Raw genomic sequence first — 26,849 nt, forward strand, 5'->3', positions numbered from 1 at the left:
AATTTAGTCATATATAGTTATCAAAGCAATTATATATAATTATATATATGTATAACCATGAACAAATGCTTGGCCATGCAAACCAATTATATATAGTTATATATATGTTATAACCACGTGCAGGTATTTGGCCATGCAAAACAATCATATATAACTATATATATGCATAACCACGTGACCTCTAGTCATGAGCATAATTATATATATATATATATATATATATATATAGCCATGTGCATGCTCAGCATGAACATATATAAATATAATTATCTAATATATATGGAGGGTCACAAGAGAGGACAAACAGGCCAAGTTGCCTAAATTGAAGACTCTTTCACACTTAGTCTCCATCAGCCAAAGTAAAAAGCCTGGCCATGCAAAACACTTATGCATAATTATACACATGTGTAACCATGTGCATGCTCACGTGAACTGTGTGCATGAACACATATAAGCATAGTTATAATAATAGGATGGTGTGTCCCATTAGATAACCTGCACTTGTGGGGTCGTGCTCTTGAGCCAGAACCTTTATTGAAAAAGAAAATGGAATGCCAAAACCCAAAAACCCATCCACGTTTTCCGAGTCCAGACTTTTTCAAACCATTCCGAAGATTCAAAGAACCTTCTAATCTGGGTGTTTAGCTCAGATCTATAATTGTCGCCGGCAACTTGTGAGTGAAATTATTCTGGGACCGCAGCTGATTAGTTTAATTACGGTGGGTTTCGGGGTAGGTGCCGGTATGAATTCGGCGTCGGCGAGCTGCGAGGTGAGTCGCCGTGATCTGGGTACGACGGCAGTGGAGCTGCAAGATGAGTCGCTGTGGGTTTGATAATTTGTCTTAACCCGAATAAGTAAACGCCGTCTACCGCCTTCTTGTCGAGGTTGGTCATTTTTCCCTTTCTTTATCCGTTACAACTGCAGTCATGCTTGGATTTGAGACAATGAAACTTCAATTATGCTTCCAACTTATGATCTGTCATGTGCCATGAAACTTCAAAACCTTTAATAAGCAATCGCAATGTGAAGTTACTTGTTGCTTTTGTTGTTTACGTTAGTCAACGAACATCCAATTATTGACCTCAAGCAATAGTGTGTTGTTATGTCTTATGCTTCTTGATTATGGTATTGCTAACAAGGCACCTCTTCCCATTTCAGTTTGACAGATCAAACATTTAGTCAATGTTGACAATGCCCATACCCTTCGATAGCATTCTCTGATATTCTGGTGGTAGTGTAAATCCCTGTACTTTAATTTGAATTGGCTGACGAATCTGACCTTAACTCAAGAAACGTTTTGAAGTTCAAATTTTTGAATTGACTTCTGTACCCAAAATGAATAGAATGATTGCATAACATTTACAGGCATCACGCTTCTGTTGTAGGTTTGAATACACTTCACTGTTGCTAGACGAAGCACTCCATGGCCGATGGTATATCAGAAACTGAAACGGGGTTAGAGGACAGCGAAACAACAAAAGCACAATTGGCTGAATTCTCAACCAAGTTTGAAGCTGCTTTTAGTGCTTCTGTGGACAAACTCCAAAGCTCTGTGATATGTCGGTTGACGAAGAACAAGGAACAGCGAAGAGAGTGCATATTAGGACCACATTACAGCTTGGGTATGCCGCCGGCCATCAACGAGGTTCTAGAAAACTCATTGGTGGACACATCTTGCTTGACCGGCGGAGCTAGCTGGTCTAATTGGAACACAAATTCCAAGCAGCCAGGGAGTTGGCCGAAATCGACACCCGAGTGGAAGAAATGGGTACCACTGATGGAGCATTTTTTCGGCCGCTCATGGAAAAAATTTGGTATTTATGATAGCATCAAAATGTCTGAGCAAGAAATCTACATGGATCGGCCTCTTCTTGCCGCTGCCTTGTGTTTTTGGTCATCCACTCCTAACACCATGAACCTGCCACTTGGGCCAATGAGCCCAACCTTGCTAGATATGGCCGCAATATTTGGTTTTCGGCCGAATGGAGAGGAGATATGTGCCTTAGCTGATCTTCCTTCCTCTTTTCATGCCAGCCTGAAACCCAAAGTGAACAAGGACGACAAGAAAGCCAAACAAAAAGCTGATGCCAAAGCGAGGAAGTTGCTTAACTATAGCACTTTCTACGCCGAACATGCAATTGTCGAGGATGTGTCCACGGTTGAGAGGCACGAACTAACGCAACATGAGCACGCCGCTTTCCTCCTCTATTGGTTATGCAAATACGTGTTTTGCACGAAGTCAAACAAGTGCTTGTTCGAGTTTGCTGGTATTGCGGAGGCCCTTAGCTTGGGTAAACCTTTAGCCCTTGGTCCGTTTGTCCTTGCCTATCTTTACCATACTTTGCGTAATGTAGTGACCAACAATATGACACTGGATGTTGGAGGGCCATTATGGATGTTCCAGGTATGGGTGCAAACTTACTTTCGTCAGCTTCGACCAAGTCATCCTTTTGATTCCACTGTGATTCTCGGCCGCCAGATCATCTCTCTTGGTCCTCATGCACATTCGGTAGCAGAATGCTTTGCTGTCTTCCTTTCGAAAAAGAGCATGACCAAGGAAGAGTTTTCCATATGTTATAGCCGAGACTATCCTTCTTGTCTTGCATTAAACATAACGAAACCATGGGAAAGGTCGTTGGACTTGTCAGTACTTCTACCTTGGGGGAGAATTCTGATTTCTCGAGACATAAACTATGGTCTCAAGGGAACACTGGGTCGGCCAGGGGTTGAGGTTTATCTTCCAAACTTTGTTGCGCGTCAGCTTGGCTTCATACAAAGTTGTCCAGCCTTCTTTCTAATGTCCCAGAATCGTTTTTCTTCATGGAGAGGTGGGTTTACAGACACTGCGCATTGTTTGGCCGTCACTCTTTATTATCAGACTCAGTTTGGCGATTTTGAGAGATCCGGCCTGAGCGCCCGCGAACCTGATCATAGAGCAACTCCGACTTTCCAAGCTTGGTGGTCGACGTTTATCAAGAAGAAATTTGGAGAAGACTTTCGGACAACCAAGCGTATTGCCTTGTATGGATTCCTGGGCTTGTTCACCAACAAGGGTGAGTAATCTCAACCAAACAACTTCCTTTGATCTCAAATACCTTTCTAACGTTATGCTTTGTGTTCTAGGCAATGGCAAGAAGAAGGCACCGGTTGCCAAGTTGAAATCCAAAGAAATGTCCAAGGAAGGTAAATCCCAACTCATTGTCCTACAATCGCTAATTTCTTTAATTGCTAATTTTTTTTTTTTTAATCTTTCAGAGAAAACCTCAAAGAAACGAGGATCAAAGTCGGGAAGAGCTCTGCCTACCAAGAAGGTAAAGAAGTCACCTGATGTGGTGGAGAGTTCGGTCACGAATCCGGCTGACATTATGGTTAGTGAAGACATAATTTTCGAGGGTGATATGGATAACAGCCAAAATGCCCTAGCTGAAAATCACATCACGTCTGGAGCTGAGGATGCGGCCGAAACTAGTGATGCCTCAAACAACAACACGGGCTCGGCCGATAGCGAAGGTTCGCCTGATGAAGCACAGTCAGAAAACTTTGAGCATGAGGTAGGTTCATGATTTAAAGTTGTGTGTTTCTCTCGTCTTGGTTACATGGATTGTGCCGGGCTAAGTGACTTTCTTTATCTTGGTAGAGAGATGGCCGCATTGATCACTCTTCGCATCCTCCTGAAAGCCCCATGGTTGAAATTGACATGGATGTAAGTTTCTCATAACCCCTTCTTGGATTGTATTTCTTGCTTGTTTGTGATTGTTGATTCTCCTCTTTTGCAGGACTTGGGTGAGAACCAGCTTCCTAATATCGACCAACCACTCGCAAACTCAGCTAACCTTGCTAAGGATGCGGAAGACATTGGTGTACTTGATCGAGAGGCATTGCCTAATCACCAAACACTTGTCCCGGTAAGATATTTCAATCTGCCTTGGTATGCATCGCTCCTATATTCTAGAAACAACTTGAACCTTTACTGTTTGTGTAGGTATGAGGAACTCAAAGCAGTTCAACCTTGGAGTTGGTTCTTCTCAATCCAACTGAGCCAAATCCTTCTATGTCCGAAATGCTTACCTCCCCTCTTACTGAAAGGATGCCTCGAAATGATCAAGCTATCATTTGCGCCCCATCATCGGCTGAGCCTGTGGTGAGTGACTCAACAACTTCAGGATTTGTTCGTCCTAGCTGAAATAAATCAATCTACTTTTTTTTTTTTTTTTTAAGGATCAAACAACAGGCGATCTTGGTCTGGAGTTACTTCAATTTCTCGATACGCTAGACAACAACGCGAGCCCGGTGGAGGAAAAGCTTGAAACGACCTAAACCAAGAAGGCACTTGAATCGGTCAGACAATTTTTGGGTTGTGATACTAGAGCAGTAACCGAGGCTAGTTTTCTTGCTTTCAAGGAGGCGGTTGAAGTACTTATTTCAGCCAACCATTTATCTCAAGTAGAAGCTTATGAAGTTCATGCCCTTTTGTCCCGTGCAAATTTTAGTCTCTCTCCCTGCCTAGAAGCCCAAAAAGAGTTTGAAATCGGCGAGAAGTTGATGAGTGAGTATAAAGACATTCGCCAGTCTACTGATCTTGGCCAACTTCATAAGTTGAAGACTTCTTTGGATGAGGGAAGGCAAAAAGTGCGTGATCTGAAAAAGCAATTGGTCGAAGCTGAAGAGCAAGTCAAAATCACTTCGGCCTCCATCCGAACCATTGTTCCTCAACAAGATCTCACTAGGTATAGCTTGATTTTGTCATCGGTCAAGTCGTACAACAAGAAGAAATGCATCTTGAAGTGAAAGGTCGACCAAGGTATGGAAGACTTGGAAAAGGTTAAGGAAGTTCTTCGGTCTCTTCTACCCTCTGACAAGTAGTTATAGTGGGATTTGGTATTTCATCTCGGCTTATATTTTGTACATGGTCCTAGGACCATAACTCAGCCGGTTGCCTTAATTTTGTAAAGTCTAACCGACCTTATTTGTAGGACTCACATTCTACGACCGGTTGATCATTCGGCCGCTATTTTGTCAATGGATTTAGCCTCTTTGACTTCATATATTTCAGCCAACCAAGTTCTAATACTTGTTTTGCATCTTATTTTGAGCTTGGTTAAACCAACATCTTTAGCTTGGCTGACCCTCCTATTCACCTTGGCTAAAATTACCTTAGTTGATTCGGCCGACATATTTAACTCGGCCAAATGAATTACTTGATTCTGGACAATACAATTTTGGTTGATTCGGCCAACACTTCATCTTTAACTTTGACCGACAAAATAAAAGTAAATTCCAACAGCGTAAATGAAGGGATGTCAAGAGACACTTAAACGTTGTTTATGCAAAAACATACAACATAACATAGGCGGCCGAGTTTACAAGTCTAATACTCGGCCGATGTTCCCTAGGTGGTACACTATAATTCTTGCTCCATCATCTCCCAGGTAGTGGGGTAATATTTCTTAAGGAACTGCCCGTTGATAGGCATTGCATGCAGCTCTCCATCTTGATCTCTCAGTTGATATGCACCTTTTCCTAACACTTGATTGATGATAAACGGGCCTTCCCACCTTGGTGACCATTTTTCGAAACGTTTATCTTTAGTTCTGATAGGCAAAACGGCTTTCCAAACTAAATCTTCCTCAGCAAATGACTTAGACTTAACTCGTTTGTTGTATGCACGGGCCACAGCCTTTTTCTGTGCTTCCATTCTGTTGTAAGCGTCCATTCGCTCTTGGTCAAGTTCTTCAAGTTCCTGGATCATTGCCTGAGTGTAGTCGTCAGCTACCATCTCATTTTGAGCAGCGAATCTAAGTGATTTCAATTTCACCTCAACAGGTAACATAACATCATGCCCATATGTTAGTGCAAAAGGCGTTGTCCCTGTGGCTGTACGTTTGGACGTCCGAAAAGCCCACAAGGTATTTGATAACAGATTGTGCCAATCTCTGGGATTCTCTTGAACCATCTTCTTAAGTATATTTATAATGCCTTTATTACTGGCTTCGGCCTGACCATTTGCTTGGGCATAGTAAGGTGTCGAGTGAGTCAACTTGATACCCAGACTATCTGTGAGTTCATGCATTGCTTCGGCATAGTCAGCCGTTATGGTTTCAGGTATCCCAAACCTGTGTATAATGTTTTCCTCCACAAATTTGATCACTGTCTGACTAGAAATAGTAACGTATGGTTTTGCCTCTACCCATTTAGTGAAATAATCAGTGGCAACCAAAATCCATACGTGTTGTTTTGATGATGGTGGTCTAATACTCCCTATAATATCCATGGCCCAACCTCGAAACGGCCATGGCTTAACGATTGGATGGAGGACGTCGGCCGGAACTCTTTGCACAGGCGCATGAATTTGACATTTCTTGCAGCTCTTTGCGAATTCAATGCAATCCTTTAGAATTGTTGGCCAGTAGAAGTTGTGCCTTCGAATTAACCACCTCATTTTGATTCCGGCCTGATGTGCACCACATATCCCCTCGTGGACATCTTTCATGACTTCCAAAGTCTCTTGCCCCCCTATACAAAGAAGGAGTAGATCATCGGAGCTTTTGCGGTACACTGCTTCTTTGTATATAACGAAATGTCCAGCCAAGTACAGAGTCTTAAGGTCATGATTACCTTGAGGATTTTTGTGGAACTTGATAATGGGGAGTCTCCAATCATCTGGCTCGATGTCGATAACAAAAACATCCTCTGAGACTCCTCTCTCTTCTAAAGCCGGGAGGGTACGTTTGGCAATCTTGATGACTCGGGAGTCGTCTCCTTCGGGGATCCGTAACCTTGAGGCTAATTGGGCCATCTCATTGGCCTCCATATTCTGTCCCCTTGGGAGGTGGGCGAAAGAGATTCGATCGAACGTGTTGGCGAGCTGGTCAGCCAAAGCGTGATAGGATAAAAGTCCCCAGCTTGTGCATTTGAATTCCTTATTCATTTGGTTAATGACCAGTTGAGAATCCCCGAACACCAGAACTCGCCGTGCTCCCATCTCTTGGAGAATCTCCAAACCAACAATAAGAGCCTCATATTCTGCCTGATTGTTTGTGGATGTAAAGTCTAGTTGGAAAGCGAACTGGAACTTTTGTCCCTCAGGCGTTTCAATGACAACACCAGCTCTGGCGGAAAATTCGGTACTAGACCCATCAAAATACATATATGATCCCAATATCAACCTCCTTAGCTCCCTCAAACTCGGTCAAAGGGTGATGAGCAAGAAAGTCAGCCAAAGCTTGACTGACTTTTGAGACACATATTGAAACGTGAACTCAGACAACGCCATGGTCCATTTTTCAATTCGGCCTCGTATGATGGGCCAAGTCAGCATATACTTTACTAAATCGGTCTTGGATATGACTTGGATGACCGAGGTTAACATGTAGTGCCGAAGCCTGATGGCTAAAAAGAATAATGCAAGACAAAGCCTCTCAATAGGCGTGTACCGAGTTTCCACATCGGTGAGGATCCGACTCAAGTAATGAACAGCACATTCCTTGCCATTGTCGTTATCTTGCGCTAGTAGGCTTCCTATTGAGTTATCCGATGCCGATATGTATAACTTCAAAGGTCTTCCACGTACTGGGGGTACCAAGACGGGTGGGTTTGATAAGTATTGCTTAAGTAGGTCGAATGCCGCTTGGTGTTCTGTTTTCCAAACAAACTCATCTTCAGCCTTGATTCTCAAAAGTGAAGAAAATGGCTGAATTTTGCCGGCCGAGTTAGAGATGAAGTGCCTTAGAAAATTTACTTTTCCCAGGAATGATTGGAGTTCCTTCTTCGTGCTAGGAGCAGGTGCATCCATAATTGCCTTGGCTTTATTTTTGTCGATTTCAATTCCTTTTTTATGAACTACAAAACCAAGGAACATACCGGTTGATACTCCAAAAAGACATTTGTCAGGATTCATTTTTAGTTTGTGAGCTCGCATCCGTACGAATGTTTGTCGAAGGTCTGCCAAATGATTTTGCTTCTTGGCCGACTTTACCACAATGTCATCAATGTATACTTCGACTGTGTGACCAATTAGGTCGTGAAAGATCATATTCATGGCCCTTTGATAGGTTGCTCCAGCGTTTTTTAGTCCAAATGGCATAACTAGCCACTCAAATGTACCTATTGCGCCTGGGCATCTGAACGCCGTTTTGTGAACATCCTCCTCAGCTATAAAAATTTGGTTGTAGCCAGCGTGCCCGTCCATGAAAGAAAGAATTTCATGTTTGGCCGCAACATCCACGAGCAAGTCGGCCACGGGCATTGGGTACTCATCCTTGGGTGTGGCCAAGTTTAGATTTCTAAAATCAACACATATGCGCATTTTGCCATTCTTTTTTCTTACTGGCACAATATTAGATAACCATTCAACATACCTGGCCGTTCGAATGAAACCGGCCTTTAATAAACGTTCCATTTCTTCTTTAATTTCAGGCAAAACCTCGGCGGCACATCGCCGAGGAGGTTGCTTGTAAGGCTTACAACGGGACTGTATAGGCAACCTATGTTCTACTATACTTCCATCTAAACCAGGCATTTCATGGTAACTCCATGCAAAACAATCTTGAAACTCAGTCAGCAGAGCCTTCAAGTCTTCCTTCAACTTGGGTGGTAGGAGCTTGCTGATCCTGACTATCCGAGGCTCGTCAGTAGTCCCTAAATTCAGGTCTTCTAGTGGGTCTTGAGTTTCAGTAAGGTCGTCTTCCAACTCGGCCGGTGCAGGGCCGATGTCTTCTAGCTTCAGTTCGTCCTCTGGTGCTCCTTCTGTGATAAATTCTAGCAAATTCATGGCCGAATCACTCTGAAGAGAGTTTTCAGCCCAATGGGCCAGCAGTTTCCTCATTGTTGATTCAACCGCGGCCAATGGTGTCTCCTTCTCTAGGCCACTATCCATGGATTATGGGGTCAAACAGGTCCGTCAATGCTGGCCGCTCCGAGTCCTCGTGGACTTTCTCTGCGCCTAGGGCCAGTGCTCTTCTCATGGTTATCCTTGTAATTCGGCCAGTACCATCTTCCCTCTGAATTTCTGAGCACCCAATTTGCTCCTCGTAATATTGGGCATAAATTGCATTGGCCGAAGCTTTCAATGGTTGAGAGTCAGCTTCCACTACTTCCACGGTGTCCCCATTCCAGAAAACCAAAAGCTGATGCATGGACGATGGGATGCACATACTCTGATGTATCCAATCTCTCCCAAGGATAGCATTATAACAAGGTTTGGAATCTATGACAAAGAAACCGATCATCATGCTCTTGTTGCCTACTATGACCTCTAAGGGTAGAATTCCTTTGGTTTGCTTCCTACCACCTGAAAAATCTCGTATGGCGATCTCAGATGATACAATATCTTTGTCGGTCTTCTTCAATTTTTCGGCAATCGAAATAGGAATAACATTCACGGCTGCTCCACCATCTACCAACACTTTAGAGATCGGATATCCCTCAAAATGAGCCATGATATACAATGGCTTGATATGCTTAGACATAGCTGGTGTTGGCTTTGGAAAGTAGGCTTTGGCTAAGTCCTGTGCTGGAGCTTGGCATTCAACTTCTTCTCGCACATCTCCTTCCATTCCATTCAATTGTCCTGGCTGAGCTTGAAACTCGGATGGAAGCATATATACCATATCGATGGCTGTTTCTCCTTTATCTGTGGTCTGAGCTGACCGTACGACCTCGACTTCATTCCCGTTCCACAAAACAAGAAGTTGGTGTACTGAAGACGAGATACAAGTATTCTGGTGGATCCAATCACGACCCAGTATGGCAGTGCATAAATTATCAGTGGGAATGACGAAGAAACAAGTTGTTGAGCTTGTCTTTCCTACAGTTACCGTCAATGGCAACGCCCCTCTGACTTCAGCCTCTTCCCCTGTATAGTCGTAAACAGAAATATCAGTTGGAACAAAGCCATACCTGGCAGGGTGGAGTTGATGTATAATGGAGCAAGGAAGGAAGTTGACAGCTGATCCGCCATCCACTAAAACCCTCGAAAATCGGTATCCACCTATACAAGCATCAATGAGGATGGGATCTTTGACTTGGATCATGGATCCGCTCGGCCGAGAAAAATATACACCAGCCGAATCTCTCTCTTCCTGTACCAGGTCGAAATCAATCTTAGTTGCTGACCGAACGCTAATCATATTCACCCTAAAGTCACCGGTGTCCTGAGATATTGGGATAGTAGCTCCCTCGGCCTCCCTGGCTGAAGCTTGTATACTCGTCTCGGTCAAAGTGTTGATGGTGTTATCAACCTGTGGATTAGAGGCTGGGACGTTAGGAACATGACCGGCATCATCGTAGTCAACCTGTTCCTCATAGTCCCCTATGTCATCATAATCCCCCATATCCTCATCCAATAGGCCTTCATCATCCTCCAATATGCCCTTGTCACCCTAGTCATCGACTTCAAGATCCAAGTCATCTAAATGCTGGTCTTGTTTATCATTGTGTCAGTGTCTTCTAACCATTTGGCCAAGTCTTGGTTCGCTTGGGCTTGCTGATGATTATCTTCTTCTCGGACATGGTGGTGGAAACGTTTCATCAGCTCTCTTTCCTGAGTAGTCATTCCATACATCTTGACCGCAGATTGGATCTTATGGAACCTCTTCAAATACTTCAGGTCTTTATCTGATATTGGAATTTCCTCATTACCAACTTTAAGCTTTATGCCTTCTTGGATAGCCTGGTAAGCAACCTTTAAACCAAGGCTAGAATCCAAATCCAACAAAAGGGTCGCCGACCTTGGGCATTCAGCGATCATATGTAACGTATCCATCTCCTTGTTTGTTGGTCCGTACAATGCAAGAGCAGAATTCTCTCGGTGATACTCCTTCAATCTCCTAAGTCCCTTAGCTGAAAAGGGAGGGTTCAGGTCCTTGTAAAGTTTTACGAAAGACTCTTCATCACCATTCGACTCAGAAATTTCTTCTTCTTCTTCCCCTGATGCCGGTGTACCTGATGAAGACGAGGGTGAACGTGGTGCGTGGAGAATTTCCCATATTTCTCTATCTGTCTTCTCCATACGTTCCTCAACTATGAACGCAAGTCTTTGTTCCTCAATTGTTAGGCCGAATAATTCTTCGGCCGAGTGTATACTAAAGTATTCCCTCAAATACTGTAGGTCGCCTTTTGAAATGGGAAGAGAATTATAATCAACCTTTATTTCCTGATCTTCTAAATAAGCTTGATATTTGGCTCTCATGCCTCTTCTCACATCAGGTGTCCAAAGTTCTTCGCATCTGTTGCAATCCCTACGTACCTCATTTAAAAGCTTGCTTTCCTTCTTAGTCAAACCATACCAATCTATGGCCGAATGCAAAAGATGATAATTTCGCATAGTTACTAGTCCTTCCACTATAAAGGGTGGATCTCGATTCCTATCCACTACAACCAAAGGTTTTGGGCGAGGGGCCTCTTTAAAGTGAACCTTCAATACCCCCTTCTTGCTTGAGTCGATTTGTATGTCTTCAGTATCCCGAGTTGATTAATCCACAGGAGGATCAGTGCTCTTTTTCACGTATGTTTTAAACCTTCTTGGTGCCGTTTCGTATCCAGACCTTTTAACGGGTAGCGGAGGTGAAGTTCTGGTTGTCTCGCTCAGTCGGGCTTTCTTAGCCTCGGCTACTTGCCTTTGCTGTCTTCGCAATTGTGTTTTTGTCATGGAGGCAATCGGCTGGTCTCTTGAAATACGGCTGTGCCAACGGTTGTCAGAAACCAAAGGAGGTTTGAAAGTCCTTAGTGGCCGGGGGTTTCCATCACGGTCATATCTATAACAGCTACAACCCTCGTCCCTATGATATCTCTTTTTGTCCCTCTCATTTCGGCCGTAATATTCTTCATCATAAAATGGCCGATCAAAGTTTAGGCGCCACCTAACTGGCTCCCTTTCTGGGAATCTTCTGTCCGGTTTATCAATACGATGAAACACACCCTTCGAACTTCCCCTTGGACTGTGCGGAGCATACTTATCCGATGCATCTGGGGTCAATGGTCGCTTTGTGGTAACCTGAGACCTGAATCTCTGTTTGTCAGCCTCGACCTTACCTACTTCAGCCGAGATAATTCCTTTGCCCCGAGGTTCTACTCTGAAATGCAGCTTTTCGAGAGTATTCCCTATTTTAGTTCCTGCTGGTGCACTCTCGGCTTTCGGAGCCGAATTAGAAATTTTAAAACCCCTGTTACCAACCTGCTCTGGCCTTTGGAGTTTTAAAACTCCTTCAAGCATGACTTTTTCCTGGCAACGAGTGCATAAAACAGCTACTTTTGGTGGCTCAAGCTTGATACTCCCAATAGTGAGTCCTCCGGCCGTTGGCCGGGCCGATGATTGGAGCCTACCAGTAGTCTTGCTAGCATCTGCCGTTTTGCTTGGAGCATCCCCATCCTTGGGGACTCTGACATATACCATGTTCACTTGAGCTTCAGGAAATGGGTTGGTGTCAACCTTCATTGCTGGCTTACTTTCAGGGAACTTGAGGGTTCCTGCGTCAATGAGATCCTGTATCATATCACGAAAAATAACACAGTTGTTAGTTGCATGCTTCCATGAATTATGATACTTGCAAAAGTCTTCCCCTTGATCTCTTCGGCCTTGGGGAGTATATGGCCGAAAGAAAGTTGAATCATTTTCTCGGCCAAGAGTTGATCAAAGATCAAATCGGCCTTAGCTATATTGAAAGTGTAAGTGCGTGCGTTAGTTTTTGTCGTGTTTGTGCTTTGGGTTAGTGGTGGTTTGATTTGCTTTGGGTCAACCTGTTCCAAAGCTTTGCACACACGGGGCTGCTTAATCACCACTTCGGCCGAATCCACTTCAACCGGGTCTTCGTTTAAGTCCGCTCCAAACTGGTCGACCGCATTAACGGCCTGATTCTTGTAATATGTACCCTTTGATGCTGCCCTCTTTTGAGCTTCCTCCCTTAAGATGGCATCATACCGGTCAATTCTTGTCTTGACCTCGAATAGATCATTGAAGGTAACACCTTCAAAATGTTCTCTGAATTTGAACCTCAAACCAGCTACCGCCATATCTACGAACTCTGATTCGGGCAGTCTTACTCGGCATCGTGCTCTAGCTAATTTGAAGCGGCTTAAGTATTCTTGTGCAGTCTCATGACTCATCTGCGACGTCTTGGCTAAGTCAGCCAACCTGATCTCTTGTTGCGCTCGATAATATTGGTCATGGAAAGCTCGTTCCATTTCCCTCCAATTGTTGACTGAGTTAGGTGGGAGATTGATGAACCAAGTGAAGGCTGGTCCTGTGAGGGAGTGGACGAATAGCCTTAGCTTGTTGTCGTCAGAGCTAGCCTCTCCGCACTGGGTCGTGAATCGGCCAATGTATTCTACAGTGGATTGATATGCATCTCCAGAGAACAATGTGAAGGAGGGAATGCGATATCCTGCTGGGTACGGGATGGTATCAATATATGCAGGATACGGTTTAGCATAACTTGGTCTCTCTACCCGTCTTGGTAAGACTCCCATAAGATCTTCAACTAAATTTTGAAACTCATTGAGCCGAATTGGTCGGTCTTGACCTCCTCCTTGATAATTGTTCTGCTGATGGTTTTGAGCCACATTGTTGTTTACTTGGTTCGGCTGAGGGATGAATCCTTGGCCGAATCCCATTTCGGGTGGCATGCCATAAAGCGGATACGGCATCCTTGGCTACTGTTGCATATTTGGCATCCTTGGCTGCTGTTGCATATTCATCTGGTTTGTAGCAACCATGTTGACTTGGTTGGGTTGGATTTGAGCTTGCGTGTTGTACATACCTCCAACAATATGGAGTATTTACTATATCACCAAGCATAAGTAACACCCTCTTTGGGACACCCACAAGCCATGGTGAGGCCCAACCGAGACATGCATCTTGTAGCCTTATGTTCAAGCTACGCTACGGTATCCAGAAGTAGCAAATCCGTCGCCGGGAAGCCACCTTTCCGGCCTTGCAAAGTTACCCTCACAACTAGGCTTTCTACACTAGAATAGTTATCTTTGCTTGTCCCACATCGAAAACCATGTAAAGGAGATGGCTTCCATCACCTATAAAAGGAATGCCTCCTCCCACTTCAACACGATCCCATTACATCTCTTGTAATCTTGTTAGGCCACAAGGCTCGACACACTAGTACACATTCAAGTGGATGTAGTTTCCCGCTAAGGCGGGAGACGAACCACTATACATCTCGTGTCATTCTCTCTTCTCTCTCTTTACTTATCGTTAATTAAATCCCTACGGATCCAAGCATTAACATTGGCGCCGTCTGTGGGAAGCCGACACAAAGGCTTCGTCACTTACCATTGAGTTAAGTAATATTAACCGAGCTCAAAATAATTTCTTTCTTTAAGTTATATAATTGAAATTCTTAGCGGTAACTTGCACCTTGAGGGCCGGTCAACGGCGAGCTAGTCTGGTCAGCGCCCAAGGAGTGGTCAAAACTTGCAGAAACTGATCAAAACACCAACGTATGGGCAGGTCAATGTTCGGTCAGCGCCAGTCAAGGATGGTCAACGCCCAACTCAAAAAGTCAACGCTAGCAAACCAAAAAAAAAAAAAAACCTTGGCGGCACCTAGGCTTCCTCTCTGGACACCCAGAAAACTTCTCTGGGCACCCAAGCTTCTTCTCTCGATCGATCATCAGCACCAACAGCAACCCCGCTACTGCAAACCGCTAGCCATTACGAGCCTCCGCTGAGCTCCGAGTTCCGCCGGACTTCTTTCTCCGCTGACGGGTTTTCTCCACCGGACTTCTCAGCTGGGCGAGTTTACTTCTCAGTTGGACGAGCTTCCTCCGCCGGCCTTCCACCTCCGCTGGACTGTTCACCGCTGCGCTTCACCTCCGCCGGCAAAACTCCGCTCTAACTCCAGCAGGCTTCCGTCAAGCGGACTGTACACCGCTAGGCACCGCCACCAAGCTCTACTGCTACCTCCAGTAGGCCATCCTCCACCGGAAACGGATCGCTAGCCAACCTCCGACGGAAAATCTTCCGCTACACTGTACACCGCTGGCCAACCACCGCCAAGCTTTTGTCAGCCTCCATGACGAGCTTCTGCTATATAGCATGCTTCCACCAGCATCACCGCCAGGCCACACTTCGCTAGCTTGTACAAGCATTCACCATGCTCATATCAGCGGCAAGAGGCTCTGCTAGATAGCAACCAGCATCACCGCTGAACAGTTCCGCCAAATCCTCCGCTAGCACACCAAAGCTCCAACAGCAACCAGCGACGAACTTGCTCTGCTAAGCTTCGTCAGCGGGAAACTTCTTCCACTAGGATCCATCACTAAGATCCTCCGCTAAACTTCAACACTGGGTTTCACCCTTCACCGCTGACCAAGGTTCACTACTGCGCTTCACCCATCACCGTCGAACTCCTCCGCTAGCGGCACCAACAGACCGTTGATGATCAGGCTCCGCCAACCATCACCTCTAGCATAGCTCCGCTGGAAGTCACCGCTGGACAAAATCTCCGCCGGATAAGAGACACCGCCGACCAAGGCATCCGCTGCTGAGCAAAGTTCCGCCTCCACCAGTCATCATCCTCTGGCCAAGGCCCCGCTAAACTAGCACGATGCTCATCTGCATCACCTCTCCGGCATCCCAAAGGGATCAAGACACCCACCAACTCCAACCACACAGGCGCCCGCTCATACCTCGGCTGAACCTACACTAGCCCACCGGGATCTTATCCAAGCATCTTGCTCAAAAAGTAGATTCGAGCACCTGCCTGCAATAATGAATTGAGATGCTGGTTTCTATGGCGGTAGAGCGGACAACAAAGCTAAGTTTATCTCCCTTCATGCTTTATCTGCTCAGTAAACTCTATCTGCTCACCACGTACCCACAGCTTTGCAAAAGTGGGAAATGATAATTTATCTATATATAGAACTCGTTATCAACTGCCACAGCATGTTATACCTGTCTGCCTAAGCACACATATCACACATAGCGACATAATGACATAATTGCTTTGTTCATGCTCTGCTACATACTGAAGCATCTAGGTGACATTCAGTACACGCCATTTTGTCCTTTTACTCACTACCTACCGCATGCAAGATGTCTCTAAAGCAAGCATGCTTAATTTCAGTTATATACGTAAGATCACCACTTACTAAACATGCTAGCTAGGCCCATGTCTCTATGACAAATGCATATTAATTGAAGTTGGATGCGTACAACATCAGCTGTGTCTATTGCTTATATATGCTCATAATTGGTACATAACTTGATGACCCACGAGCATGTATATATATTAAAAATAGCCACTATGTCATACATGTGCTGTGCACACAACCATATGACTATTAAACAAGGCTAGCTTGTCACTTGCAGCATACCATTTCACTCAAAATGTCTCTCTAAAATATCATCACCAATTGAAATTTATATCAGAAGCATACAATTGATTGAGCTTATGCCATCTAGACATTTAGCTTCTTTAGTGTATGAAAAGCCAATAAAAGCTCATGCTTCTACCATATATTTTGTGGGCAGGGACCTATATACGTGTATAAGCTGCTGCATATGTATACCAAAAACATTATCTCACTACTACCACATGACTAACGCATTTACATGTAAATGATGCCGTCACGGCTATGTTCCAATTATCGTTGCACATAGAAATTCAACTATTTCTATTGAGCATTCAACCTCAACTATGGGTTGACGGACATTATCGGAGTACTTTATCCCCCACAAGCAATGAACTGTCATGTTCGGCCAACTCCGCTAGCCTCCAAATCGGTATAAGATAAGTCACTCTATCTTATCTCTTACGCTTTTGCAATTAGAGCCTTTGCCATGACTATACATGCTTCCATAAACTTTTAAGCATGCCTACAACATTTCGTAGATTTGGCAACACTTTCTAGATCTCACATACTAGATATGCCATGCTTCACATACCGATCTCAACGATCTCTAAGCATTCCTACAAAAATACAAAATGTTATTAGCATCCACACTACAAGTACTGCCTGCACATGACATGCTTCTATTTAATTGCAAAATTAAATAAATGTGGGACACTCAAACAAAATTTTATTACTTGCTCTATGTTGTTTGCCATGTTTCATACAAATACACACTGTATGAGTCTATGGTCACCGCCAAGTGGTAAGGCAACGCCTCATAATGACAATGACCGCTACGCGGCATTGCAGTCAAGCTTTTCTCCTTCGAGAAAATAGCAAGGGACTAGTTAACACAGCCCACAGCAGCCATTGATCCGGCAGTTAACCCTGACGCTTGGGTATCTAAGATTGGCCTCGCTACCCAACACCCTCTGCTCCGCGCAGCTCCCCTCATCAAACAATTTTTCGACCATCCGGAGGTCTATAGCCAGGAGTGGAGGACTCCTCGCAGGGCCTAGCAGGGACCCACCCGAAAGGGCAAAAGCGTTCGCTCCAACCAATTCTAGATGGACGACGCACTCGCACTAATTATGCTTGATATACGGCACAAAGCTACGCTTTGGTATCAACCCGCGAGCACACCCTCCTTGACTGGGGACTTCGGGGACTTGTACATACAGCCCAGCATAATTAGCAACGGTCACGCTCATGCCTCAGGGCATCACCTTCGAGCTACCCGTTAAAGCCTCAGCGGCATCCTCGAGCTCTCGCCCTCGTGCCTCAGCGGCACCGCCGACTTTCGCCCTCATGCCTTCCCGGCAACCCATTGAGCTTCCGCCCCTGCCTTCCCGGCACCCACGAGCTTCCGCTCATGCCTTCCCGGCACCCCGAGCTTCCGCTCCTGCCTTCCCGGCACCCACGAGCTTCCGCTCACTAGCTTTCCGCTCATGCCTTCCCGACACCCCGAGCTTCCCGCTCATACCTTCGAGCTCTTGCGCTCGTGCCTCAGCGGCACCGCCGACTTTCGCCCTCATGCCTTCCCGGCAACCCATTGAGCTTCCGCCCCTGCCTTCCCGGCACCCACGAGCTTCCCGCTCATGCCTTCCCGGCACCCTGAGCTTCCGCTCATGCCTTCCCGGCACCCACGAGCTTCCGCTCACGAGCTTCCCGCTCATGCCTCCCCGGCACCCCGAGCTTCCGCTCATGCCTTCCCGGCACCCCGAGCTTCCGCTCATGCCTTCCCGGCACCCACGAGCTTCCCGCTCATGCCTTCCCGGCACCCCAAGCTTCCCGCTCATGCCTTCCCGGCACCCCGAGCTTCCGCTCATGCCTCCCCGGCAACCCACGAGCCTCCGCTCATGCCTCCCCGGCAACCCACGAGCCTCCGCTCATGCCTCCCCGGCAACCCACGAGCTTTCGCTCATGCCTTCCCGGCAACCCCGAGTTTCCCGCTCACAAGCTTTCCGCTCATGCCTTCCTGGCAATCCTCGAGCTTTACGCTCATGTCTACCCGACACACCACACGTTAATGGAACATTGAATTCTTCTACCATTTGTCACTTACGACAAATTGAATTCTTTTCGCGTTCCATTAATACGAGCAACAACCATGCAAACACAAGCGTTCACGTATTCATCATTCACAAATTACAAACGCTTACCTTCGCAGCGCTCATACAACTTACATTTATCATATACAATCCATATGCTCACACGACCATACGCGCTCTCGAGTTTGTACGTCATAATTGATCGTACTCGGCGCCATTCGCATGTATACATCAACATGTATCACGCACCCCATATGTTCATATATGCCAACGCATATCATTGCAACTCACATTTGTTACCCAATGCAACGAGCATTCTACATATGCCTGTTTTTTGTCTTTGTTGTGCAGGTTAACGAGTCCCTTCTTGCTTACGGAGTTCGGGGACTTGTAGGGGCTCCGTGCCTCCCAGTTACTTATGCTTGATGACTTCGTGGTTATAACTCCCCAACCAAGAAGCTCCTCTTACTTGGGGACTTCGGGGACTTGTACATACCTCCAACAATATGGAGTATTTACTACATCACCAAGCATAAGTAACACCCTCTTTGGGACACCCACAAGCCATGGTGAGGCCCAACCGAGACATGCATCTTGTAGCCTTATGTTCAAGCTACGCTACGATATCCGGAAGTCGCAAATCCGTCCCCGGGAAGCCACCTTTTCGGCCTTGCAAAGTTACCCTCACAACTAGGCTTTCTACACTAGAATAGTTATCTTTGCTTGTCCCACATCGAAAACCATGTAAAGGAGATGGCTTCCTTCACCTATAAAAGGAATGCCTCCTCCCACTTCAACACGATCCCATTACATCTCTTGTAATCTTGTTAGGCCACAAGGCTCGACACACTAGTACACATTCAAGTGGACGTAGTTTCCCGCTAAGGCGGGATACGAACCACTATACATCTCGTGTCATTCTCTCTTCTCTCTCTTTACTTATAGTTAATTAGATCCCTACGGATCCAAGAATTAACACGTGTTATGCTGATGTCCCACGATTTCGTGTGCTCCATTATTCCCGTTAGCCAACAATTGTTGGTAGATGAGGAGTAGGGTGTTATTGAGATTTCCCATTTGGGTACTAGTGTTATTGTTGATGCTTGCTGCCAAGTCTCGACCTAAACCATCTACTGAGAGCCTTAACTCATGGACAGTCCTCCTAGACTCATCGGCCATCATTCGAGCCATCTCCTCGGCCGAAGGATTGAAATTTGGATAAATCCCTCATTGGTTTTGTCCAGACTGCGATAAGTTTTGATGCAAAGAACCATTTGTCCGGAAGACATTCCAAATGGTGTTACAGATGTAGATTCAGTTTGAATGCTTGGTACGATCATGGCCATACTGGGCACTCCTATAGTTGAGGTGTTGGTAGCTCCCAAGACGGCCTGGGTTATGGCCGTAATTCCCTGACCAGTCGCGATCGTAGATGTGACCGGGGTTGAGGTACGTGATGGTGTCACACAACTTGATGTCCCTGACCCACTACTCATGGCTGAAGTTGTTCTTGTATACTTTCGCTTCGGACACTCGGCTGAGGTATGGTCGACTTCGTTGCACTTAAGACAAGTATTTCCCCGGTATATTGAGTATGGATTGGAGTGCATCCAAAAATGACGCCTTAGTGTTTTAAGTCCCACTGGGCGTGCCAAAAGATGTTTGCCTCAAAATCGTCTCGGCCGAAAAAAGAGCCGAGGGACTTGCGGTTGAATCGTCCTTCTGAAATTGCGCGGGCGTGCCAACTCGCGGCCGAATGGCCAAGCGAGGTTTCTGATTTGAATGGTGCGTGATCTGACTTCTTTTAAATGATTGTAGGCCGAGGAAGGAACCCTCTCGGCCTTTAGGTTCTGATGCCTCTGTTGCAAGGACTTCGGTTAGGCGTCAATCCTGACCGGGATCTTCTATCACACTCACTTCTTGGGTAAACTCAAAGGTTCGGGTGACAAGCGAGAGATCTATTGGGCGAAGATACTCGCAAATCACGGTAAAGACGAAGGTGAAGTGGATTCGGTTGTCAAAACGTTGTGAGATGATATGTGTGTGACGGCGAATCACATCAATCCAATCCGGACTGGCCGAAAGAGATCAATGGATGATAATTCTACGTTACGAACTACTCTTATGTGCGAAAAGTAAAGTACATATAAAATAAAGAACAAGAAAGTAAAGTGCTTGAATGTAACGATTGAAATAAAAGTAAGAAACTGAAAATGAAAACAAGTTATGAAAGTTGAATAGAAGGCAAAGTACCTATGAAAGAATAAGAGAAAAGTTTGAGTAAAAGTTGTATATTGATTTGTTTGTGTGGTGCAGGACCCTTTACACTGATTTACAATGTGCTATATATACAAGTCAAAAACTCTAGCTAACTTGTCCTCCAAGACGTGGAATTGAAGTAGGATTCTCCTTCCTTCTAGGATTGATTCGTCTCGTAAAACTCTGACTTTGCTGATATCCGAAATCTTCACAATTAATATCATAGATTGACTCGAACTCCTTCCTTGTGAGGATTTCTCAGACTACACTGTTGACTAACTTGGCCGAACACTTTTAATTCTCATTTCGGCCCACATGCGTGACCACCCTTTTGAACTCAGACTAAACCAAACATATGGCTACATGGTCCAACTCACTGATTTTTGGGTCGTCTGTTCCTAAACCCTTGAATCAGGCTGGGTGACCGACCAATACTTTTCCCTCGGTCGTATGACTTCACATTTCCCTCGGTCGTCCGTTCCTAAAACCTCAAATCAAGCTAGGTGACCGACCGATACTTTTCCCTCGGTCGTATGAGTTCACATTTTCCTCGGTTGTCCGTTCCTAAAACCTCAAATCAAGCTAGGTGACCGATCGACACTTTTCCCTTGGTTGTATGACTTCACGAACTATTTATCCTGAATGGGTCCCAACTCAGTCCCATTTCTTCTCAACATGGTCGTACATGGAGTGGCGAAGTTCAGGTCCAAACACACTTCTAGCGTCCCGACCCAACTAAAATCCTCATTGGTTGCTTATAAGGCCCATCGCTCGTTTAGCAAAGCCTATTCCTTAAAGAAATTAGGACTGAGACAATCATATCCAAAGGATATAAAAGTTCACACTTATGGACAATTTCAACCAACTTGCAGGCTGTTTAGATATTTTACGGTGTTGGTTGACACGTTGACAAGCTGGTCACATGTCACTCTATCGTTCACTCGTAATGCTACTTATGTTAAACTCATAGCACAAATTATATGGTTACGGGCTTACTACCTGGGTCATCTTGTTACGTCAATTCAACTTGACAATGCTGGAGAGTTTACATCGAAGACTTTCGATGATTATTGCATGTCCTCGTGCACACCCAAAATAGTCTCGTGGAAGCTACCATCAAACAACTAAGATTGTAGCCCGGACATTGGTAATGCACACCAATATCCCTATTTCCATTTGACATTATGCAATATTGCATGCAGCTATACTAATTCGTCTACGACCCACCACCACTCAACCTTTCTCTGTGTTACAGCTAGTGACTGGGTATGAGCCTGATATCTGGCTGTTAATGCTCAAGTCCGGCGGTAGCCGATTCCTTGCTTAACGCGGGTCCGGTGGGCGGACCGCTACTCCTAGGATTAGGTGACTCCTGCTACTGCAACACGATAGACAGGGCGTTAGAGGGAGACCGCGTTGGGCGGTCTTCACTTCTCCGATGCCTGAGTCAGTCACTGTATATCCGCAGCATAACAATAAATGAGTAGTAATTGCGTAATTAATGAGGAGAGAGGAGAGAACCTTTTATAGGTGAGGAAGAGGTTGATCTTCTTCTTGTTTCCGATGTGGGACTGATGTGCTTCGATTCCCATCGTCAGGGGCTTCTGATGCTATCTTGGTGATCTGGGGGCGATCCGGGGCTCGAACGGTAACCTGCTTGGTCGTGACTTCGCAGGTCATCCCCTTGGTGAGAGTCGGTACCTCTGGCGGTACAATGATCGTGGCTCATTATAGCTAATTATGCTCGTTCTAGCACATGTAGGTACAAGTCCCCCAAGTCCCCAGTCAAGGAGGACAATCTTGGTTGGGGAGTTGATCGGCGGTGTGAAGCGTTACTTCCGCTAGACTTGCAACAACATAATTAGCGTCAGTGCGTTGTCAACCATGGATTTACTGAGCAAACGCTTTATACCCTTTCAGGTGGTCCCCTGCCAGGCCCGCCAGGGAGTCCCCCACTCCCTAGCCAAGACGGACCTTCGGATGGTTGGCAAATTGTTTGTTGAGGGGAAGCTGCGCGGAGCAAAAGGTGTTGGGTAGCGAGCCCAATCTTAGTACCCAAGTGGCGGGGGTCAACGTACCTGATCAGGGTCGTCGTAGACTGTTGACAAGTCCCCGTGTCCCATAGGGACGATCTGACCGTAACGCCGAGTGGCGGTCATTGTCAGAATGAGGCGCAGCCTCAGGATCCGCCGCTGGCTGATACCTCCCGCTGGATGTAGCAGGAAACAGCGTCGGGTAGACGTGTTCGGCGGTGGTTACTGATCGGATTTGCGCTCCGCAATGCACGGGGTTTGCAAGATGGAGGCAGTTCTGCCGGCAGTGCCATGTATAGCCTAGGCTGCCCCTTGCAAATTGTCAAGTGGAAGATAAGTGAGAAGTTCCGCTAGCGGGGTTTCGCTCAGCGGACATCGATACTTGGAAGATGACAAGTGAGAAGTTCCGCTAGCGAGGTTTCGCTCAGCGGACCTCGATACTTGGAAGATGACAAGTGAGAAGTTCCGCTGGCGGGGTTTCGCTCAGCGGACTTCAATACTTGGAAGAGGACAAGATGACAAGTGAGAAGTTCCGCTAGCAGGGTTTCGCTCAGCGGACCTCGATACTTGGAAGATGACAAGTGAGAAGTGCTGCTAGCGGGGTTTCGCTCAGCGGACCTCGATAGTTGGAAGATGACAAGTGAGAAGTTCCGATAGCGGGGTTTCGCTCAGCGGACCTCGATACTTGGAAGATGACAAGTGAGAAGTTCCGCTAGCGGGGTTTCGCTCAGCGGACCTCGATACTTGGAAGATGACAAGTGAGAAGTTCCGCTGGCTGGGTTTCGCTCAGCGGACTTCGATACTTGGAGCCTGACAAGTGAGAAGTTCCGCTAGCGGGGTTTCGCTCAGCGGACTTCGATACTTGGAGCCTTTTACCCAAAAGTTGTGGCTTCTGTCGGACACTTTGCCTGATGGTGGTGGACACGTGGCAAACCCCTAAAGGGTTAGCGTGCGGAGGCGTGTCTCCTTCGTCGAGCCGTCTCCTCGCCGTTAATCCGGAGAGTAACTGCAGCTGTTGGACACGCGTACGGCTAGCAGTCGATGTCGTTTTTTAAACGGACGGCGTGGGATTGTTTGACGTTGACATAAAAGGGGGGGAAGGTCGCATATTTGGCACTGCTCTAAACTTCGAACTGTGCCTTCGTCGTCTTCAAGTATTCTGTGTCTGAGATCGGAGAAGAAAGGCCAGGCGATATCGGCGAGTTCTTGTGCGTGGACGAACAGACGATCTCCAGCTGCGAAGAGTAGTATGCACACTGCTGTCAGAGGCTCCACTGTCAAGGTTGGTAATCTGGCCTTTTTCCTGTTTGATTGGGTGTCTGCGTTGTTGGATTTCTGGGTTTTTCTGTGATATGCTCTTTGTCGACGTACTGTGAGGGTGTGAGTGGGTTTGGGGAAGGGTGGTTGTCATTGACAATTGGGGTTGTTAGGGCTTTTCTAGATGGTCGAATCTGGGGTTTAGTCGGTTTGTTCTTGTTTTGGCTTTTTCTGGGTTGAGTGTTGTTGATGTTATTGGGCACTAACTGTTATAGGGATAGGTTAGATCCTGTGTGAGCTAAATGTAGGGTTTTGGGATGGCCTACGTCATAGAGATCTCGAGCAGTGAGGATTCCGGATCTGAAGTGTCGTTCAGCGCGGCGGATAGAAATTTTATTGACTCGTTGCGTCCGTCTGCCCGTGCAGGAACCTCACTGCCAGAACCGCTAGAAGTCGAGCCGCTACAGACCATTCCGTGGGACGTAGATATGGGTCGTGCGTCGCATCCGGAGAGTTCTAGGGCGGGGGAGGCTGCCGTTGCGCATACTTTGCACGAAGAAAGGCTAGAAAGTAATAGTGCCGCCAGCGATTCCGCTGGCGGGGGAGGTGGAACAGGGGAGGATACCGAGTCTGCGTGGGTGTTCTAGGACGGCACCCCGTTGACGAGGCGGGAGGTAGGATGACAGCGGTTGTCGTCAACCGGCTGAAGCGGGTGTTCCGGTTGCCCGACGCGGTGAAGCTGCGTCCTCCGACGGTAGAGGAGAAAGCTTCGATTTTGCCAATAGGCCATGCCGCGGTGCACGAGGCTATATTCCTCAAGGGAGTGACCCTCCCGCTGGTGCCCAACCTTCAGATTCTGCTGTGCGAGTTCGGTATCGCCTTTGGGCAAGTGTGCCCCAACATGTGGCGGTTACTGCTATCGCTGAACTCGTTGTGGCGGTTGTCTGGTTGCGAAGGACTGACCATGGCGGAGGTGTTGTATTTCTATGAACTGGTGTACGTGAAGCGCCAGGGTTGTAGAGGGCAAGTAAACCTCAGCCGTCGGCAAGGAGCGCCCAAGCTGATCGAAAACCTTGGGGACTCAATGTCGTACTGGCGGGGCTCGTTTTGCGTTGCCACAGCTGGATGGGAGTACCAGGCGGGGGCTAACGAGGGGGAGCCGTCGTTTAGAATTAAGTCAGAATTTCAGCCCATCCGAGGTTGTTTGTTGTTTCCGCTGAACACGACTGGCGTGGTTTCTGTTTTTTTTTTTTTTTTTTGTGTACTTTACTGATGATGACCTGTTTGTGCAGCGGGGTTGCGGTACAACTTAACTCGTGAGGAAGAGTGCCGGGTAGCACGCATCAGAGGTTGCTGGCGGAACCGCAACTTGCTGGACTTCTGTCTCCTTAGCGGGTGGGAGTTGTTGGTAGCTCAACAATTGACGCGCGCCGTTGGTAAGTAATCTTAGCCGTATCGTACCTTTGGTGAGGTTGTCCCATGCTAACTAGTCTCCCACTAATTTTTGTAGAGACTCCGCTGGGAAACAAGGCTAGCCGTGACGCTTTTGCGAAGGCCATGGACCGTGCTGAAATCGACAACTTCCTTGAAGCCATGTATGCTTCCGGGATGGCGGCACAAAAGACTGTGGTGGACCCAGAGACACTGGCGCTGAGCCAGTCAGAGGTTCCTGTGGTGCTGCCAATGCCGCACCACTCCCATCTCGGTGGTGATGGGCTGCCTGCCGCCCAGGCAGGGACCGGCGGGGCGAGTGAAGCGGCGCCGAGGAAAGAGAGGGCGCCAGCCCTGCGGCGCGGAGCGGCGAAGAAAACGGTGCGCCCCACCGAGGGTGTTACCATAGCAGGGTTGGCGCCGTTGGCGAGGGGTTCGAGGACTGCCGTTGCTGGGAGCATGCGGGTGCTTCAGCGAAAACGCCGCCAGCCGGACTTCGGTGGGGAAGAGGAGGAAGTGGAGGTAACGGGGGCCCGAGAGCAGCCCAAGAAGTCGAGGCAGGGTCCGCCCGGGGCTGTTGCGGACTTGACGAAAGAGGTGGGTGCGAGCGGCCTGGACTCATTTGCTGCCTACGCTGAGTTCCTCAACGACGGTGAGCGGGACTTCCTGTATCACCTCTGCGAGCGGCTGGGGTTCGGCGGCCTAGAGGGAATCGTTCGGTCGACCGCAGTCAGCGAGTCGCCCTTCAGCACAGCCTTTGGGCACGTCGCCGTCGGGCTTCACGAGATGTTCCAGGCGGCGTCCAAGCAGCCCCTGGTTGAGCGGGAGCTGAGGGAGGAAGTGGCGGGCCTCCAGAGGGACTTGGGGAAGACCCAGGAGAAGTTGGCTGACGTCGAGCGGCGTCTGACAAAGGCCAACTGCGATGCGGCGGATGCCCGGGGCAAGCTGAATGTTGCCATTGAGCGGCACCTGGATCAGAATGAGCGGTACGCCAAGCTGGAGCAGGATATGTCTCTGGTGCAGGACCGGGTGACTGCGAAGGAGAAGAAAATTGAGATCCTTCAGCTGGAGTCCGCCGCTAAACAATCTGAAATCAAGCGGCTGGAGGGTGAAGTCGCTCGCCTGGAGGCTGAGGGAAGCCGTGCTGCGGCTGCCGCTGTTGAATCGTACAAGCAGTCAGCGGAGCACAAGAAGGCGCTCAACGACGCAGCCAAGGCCGGTGCCCTGGCCAATGTGGAGATGTTGCGGCAGAGGGGCGCCATTGACTGGGCGAAAGCGGCAATGCCGGTTGGGCAGCCGAGTAAGGAAGCGCCGCCGACAACAAGTACCGCTCCTACTGCCGCACCTGGTCCCGGAGTCTGCTCGGGTAGCGGGGAGACTGGCGAGCCTCCAGAAGGTAGCTCCCAGGGGACGTCTACGCAGTCCGAGGCGTCCCGCGCTGGGTACCTGGGGCCCACGCCCAGGCGGATGGCAC

At 47.4% G+C, this 26,849-nt stretch overlaps 1 protein-coding gene across 1 annotated transcript; it reads left to right on the forward strand.

Annotated features, from left to right (window-relative positions):
• Window positions 1-520: 520 nt before the first annotated feature.
• On the forward strand, window positions 521-3,989 carry LOC121050695. Its single transcript, XM_040511564.1, has 7 exons — window positions 521-885; window positions 1,387-3,054; window positions 3,125-3,184; window positions 3,257-3,552; window positions 3,639-3,704; window positions 3,778-3,906; window positions 3,984-3,989. Exons 2-7 carry the CDS (start codon window positions 1,425-1,427, stop codon window positions 3,987-3,989), a joined length of 2,187 nt encoding a protein of 728 aa, XP_040367498.1. The 5' UTR covers window positions 521-885; window positions 1,387-1,424.
• Window positions 3,990-26,849: the final 22,860 nt, after the last annotated feature.

This window comes from Rosa chinensis, chromosome 7 (genome assembly GCF_002994745.2).
Source record: "Rosa chinensis cultivar Old Blush chromosome 7, RchiOBHm-V2, whole genome shotgun sequence".
NCBI classification, from domain to species: domain Eukaryota; kingdom Viridiplantae; phylum Streptophyta; class Magnoliopsida; order Rosales; family Rosaceae; genus Rosa; species Rosa chinensis.

Bases quoted from the DNA above. Each gene is read 5' to 3' on its own strand.
- LOC121050695 (XM_040511564.1), top strand. From the start codon at position 1,425: ATGGCCGATGGTATATCAGAAACTGAAACGGGGTTAGAGGACAGCGAA. The intron at 3,185-3,256 runs GTAAATCCCAAC...TTAATCTTTCAG, and splicing joins CAAAGAAATGTCCAAGGAAG to AGAAAACCTCAAAGAAACGA. The intron at 3,705-3,777 runs GTAAGTTTCTCA...CCTCTTTTGCAG, and splicing joins TGGTTGAAATTGACATGGAT to GACTTGGGTGAGAACCAGCT.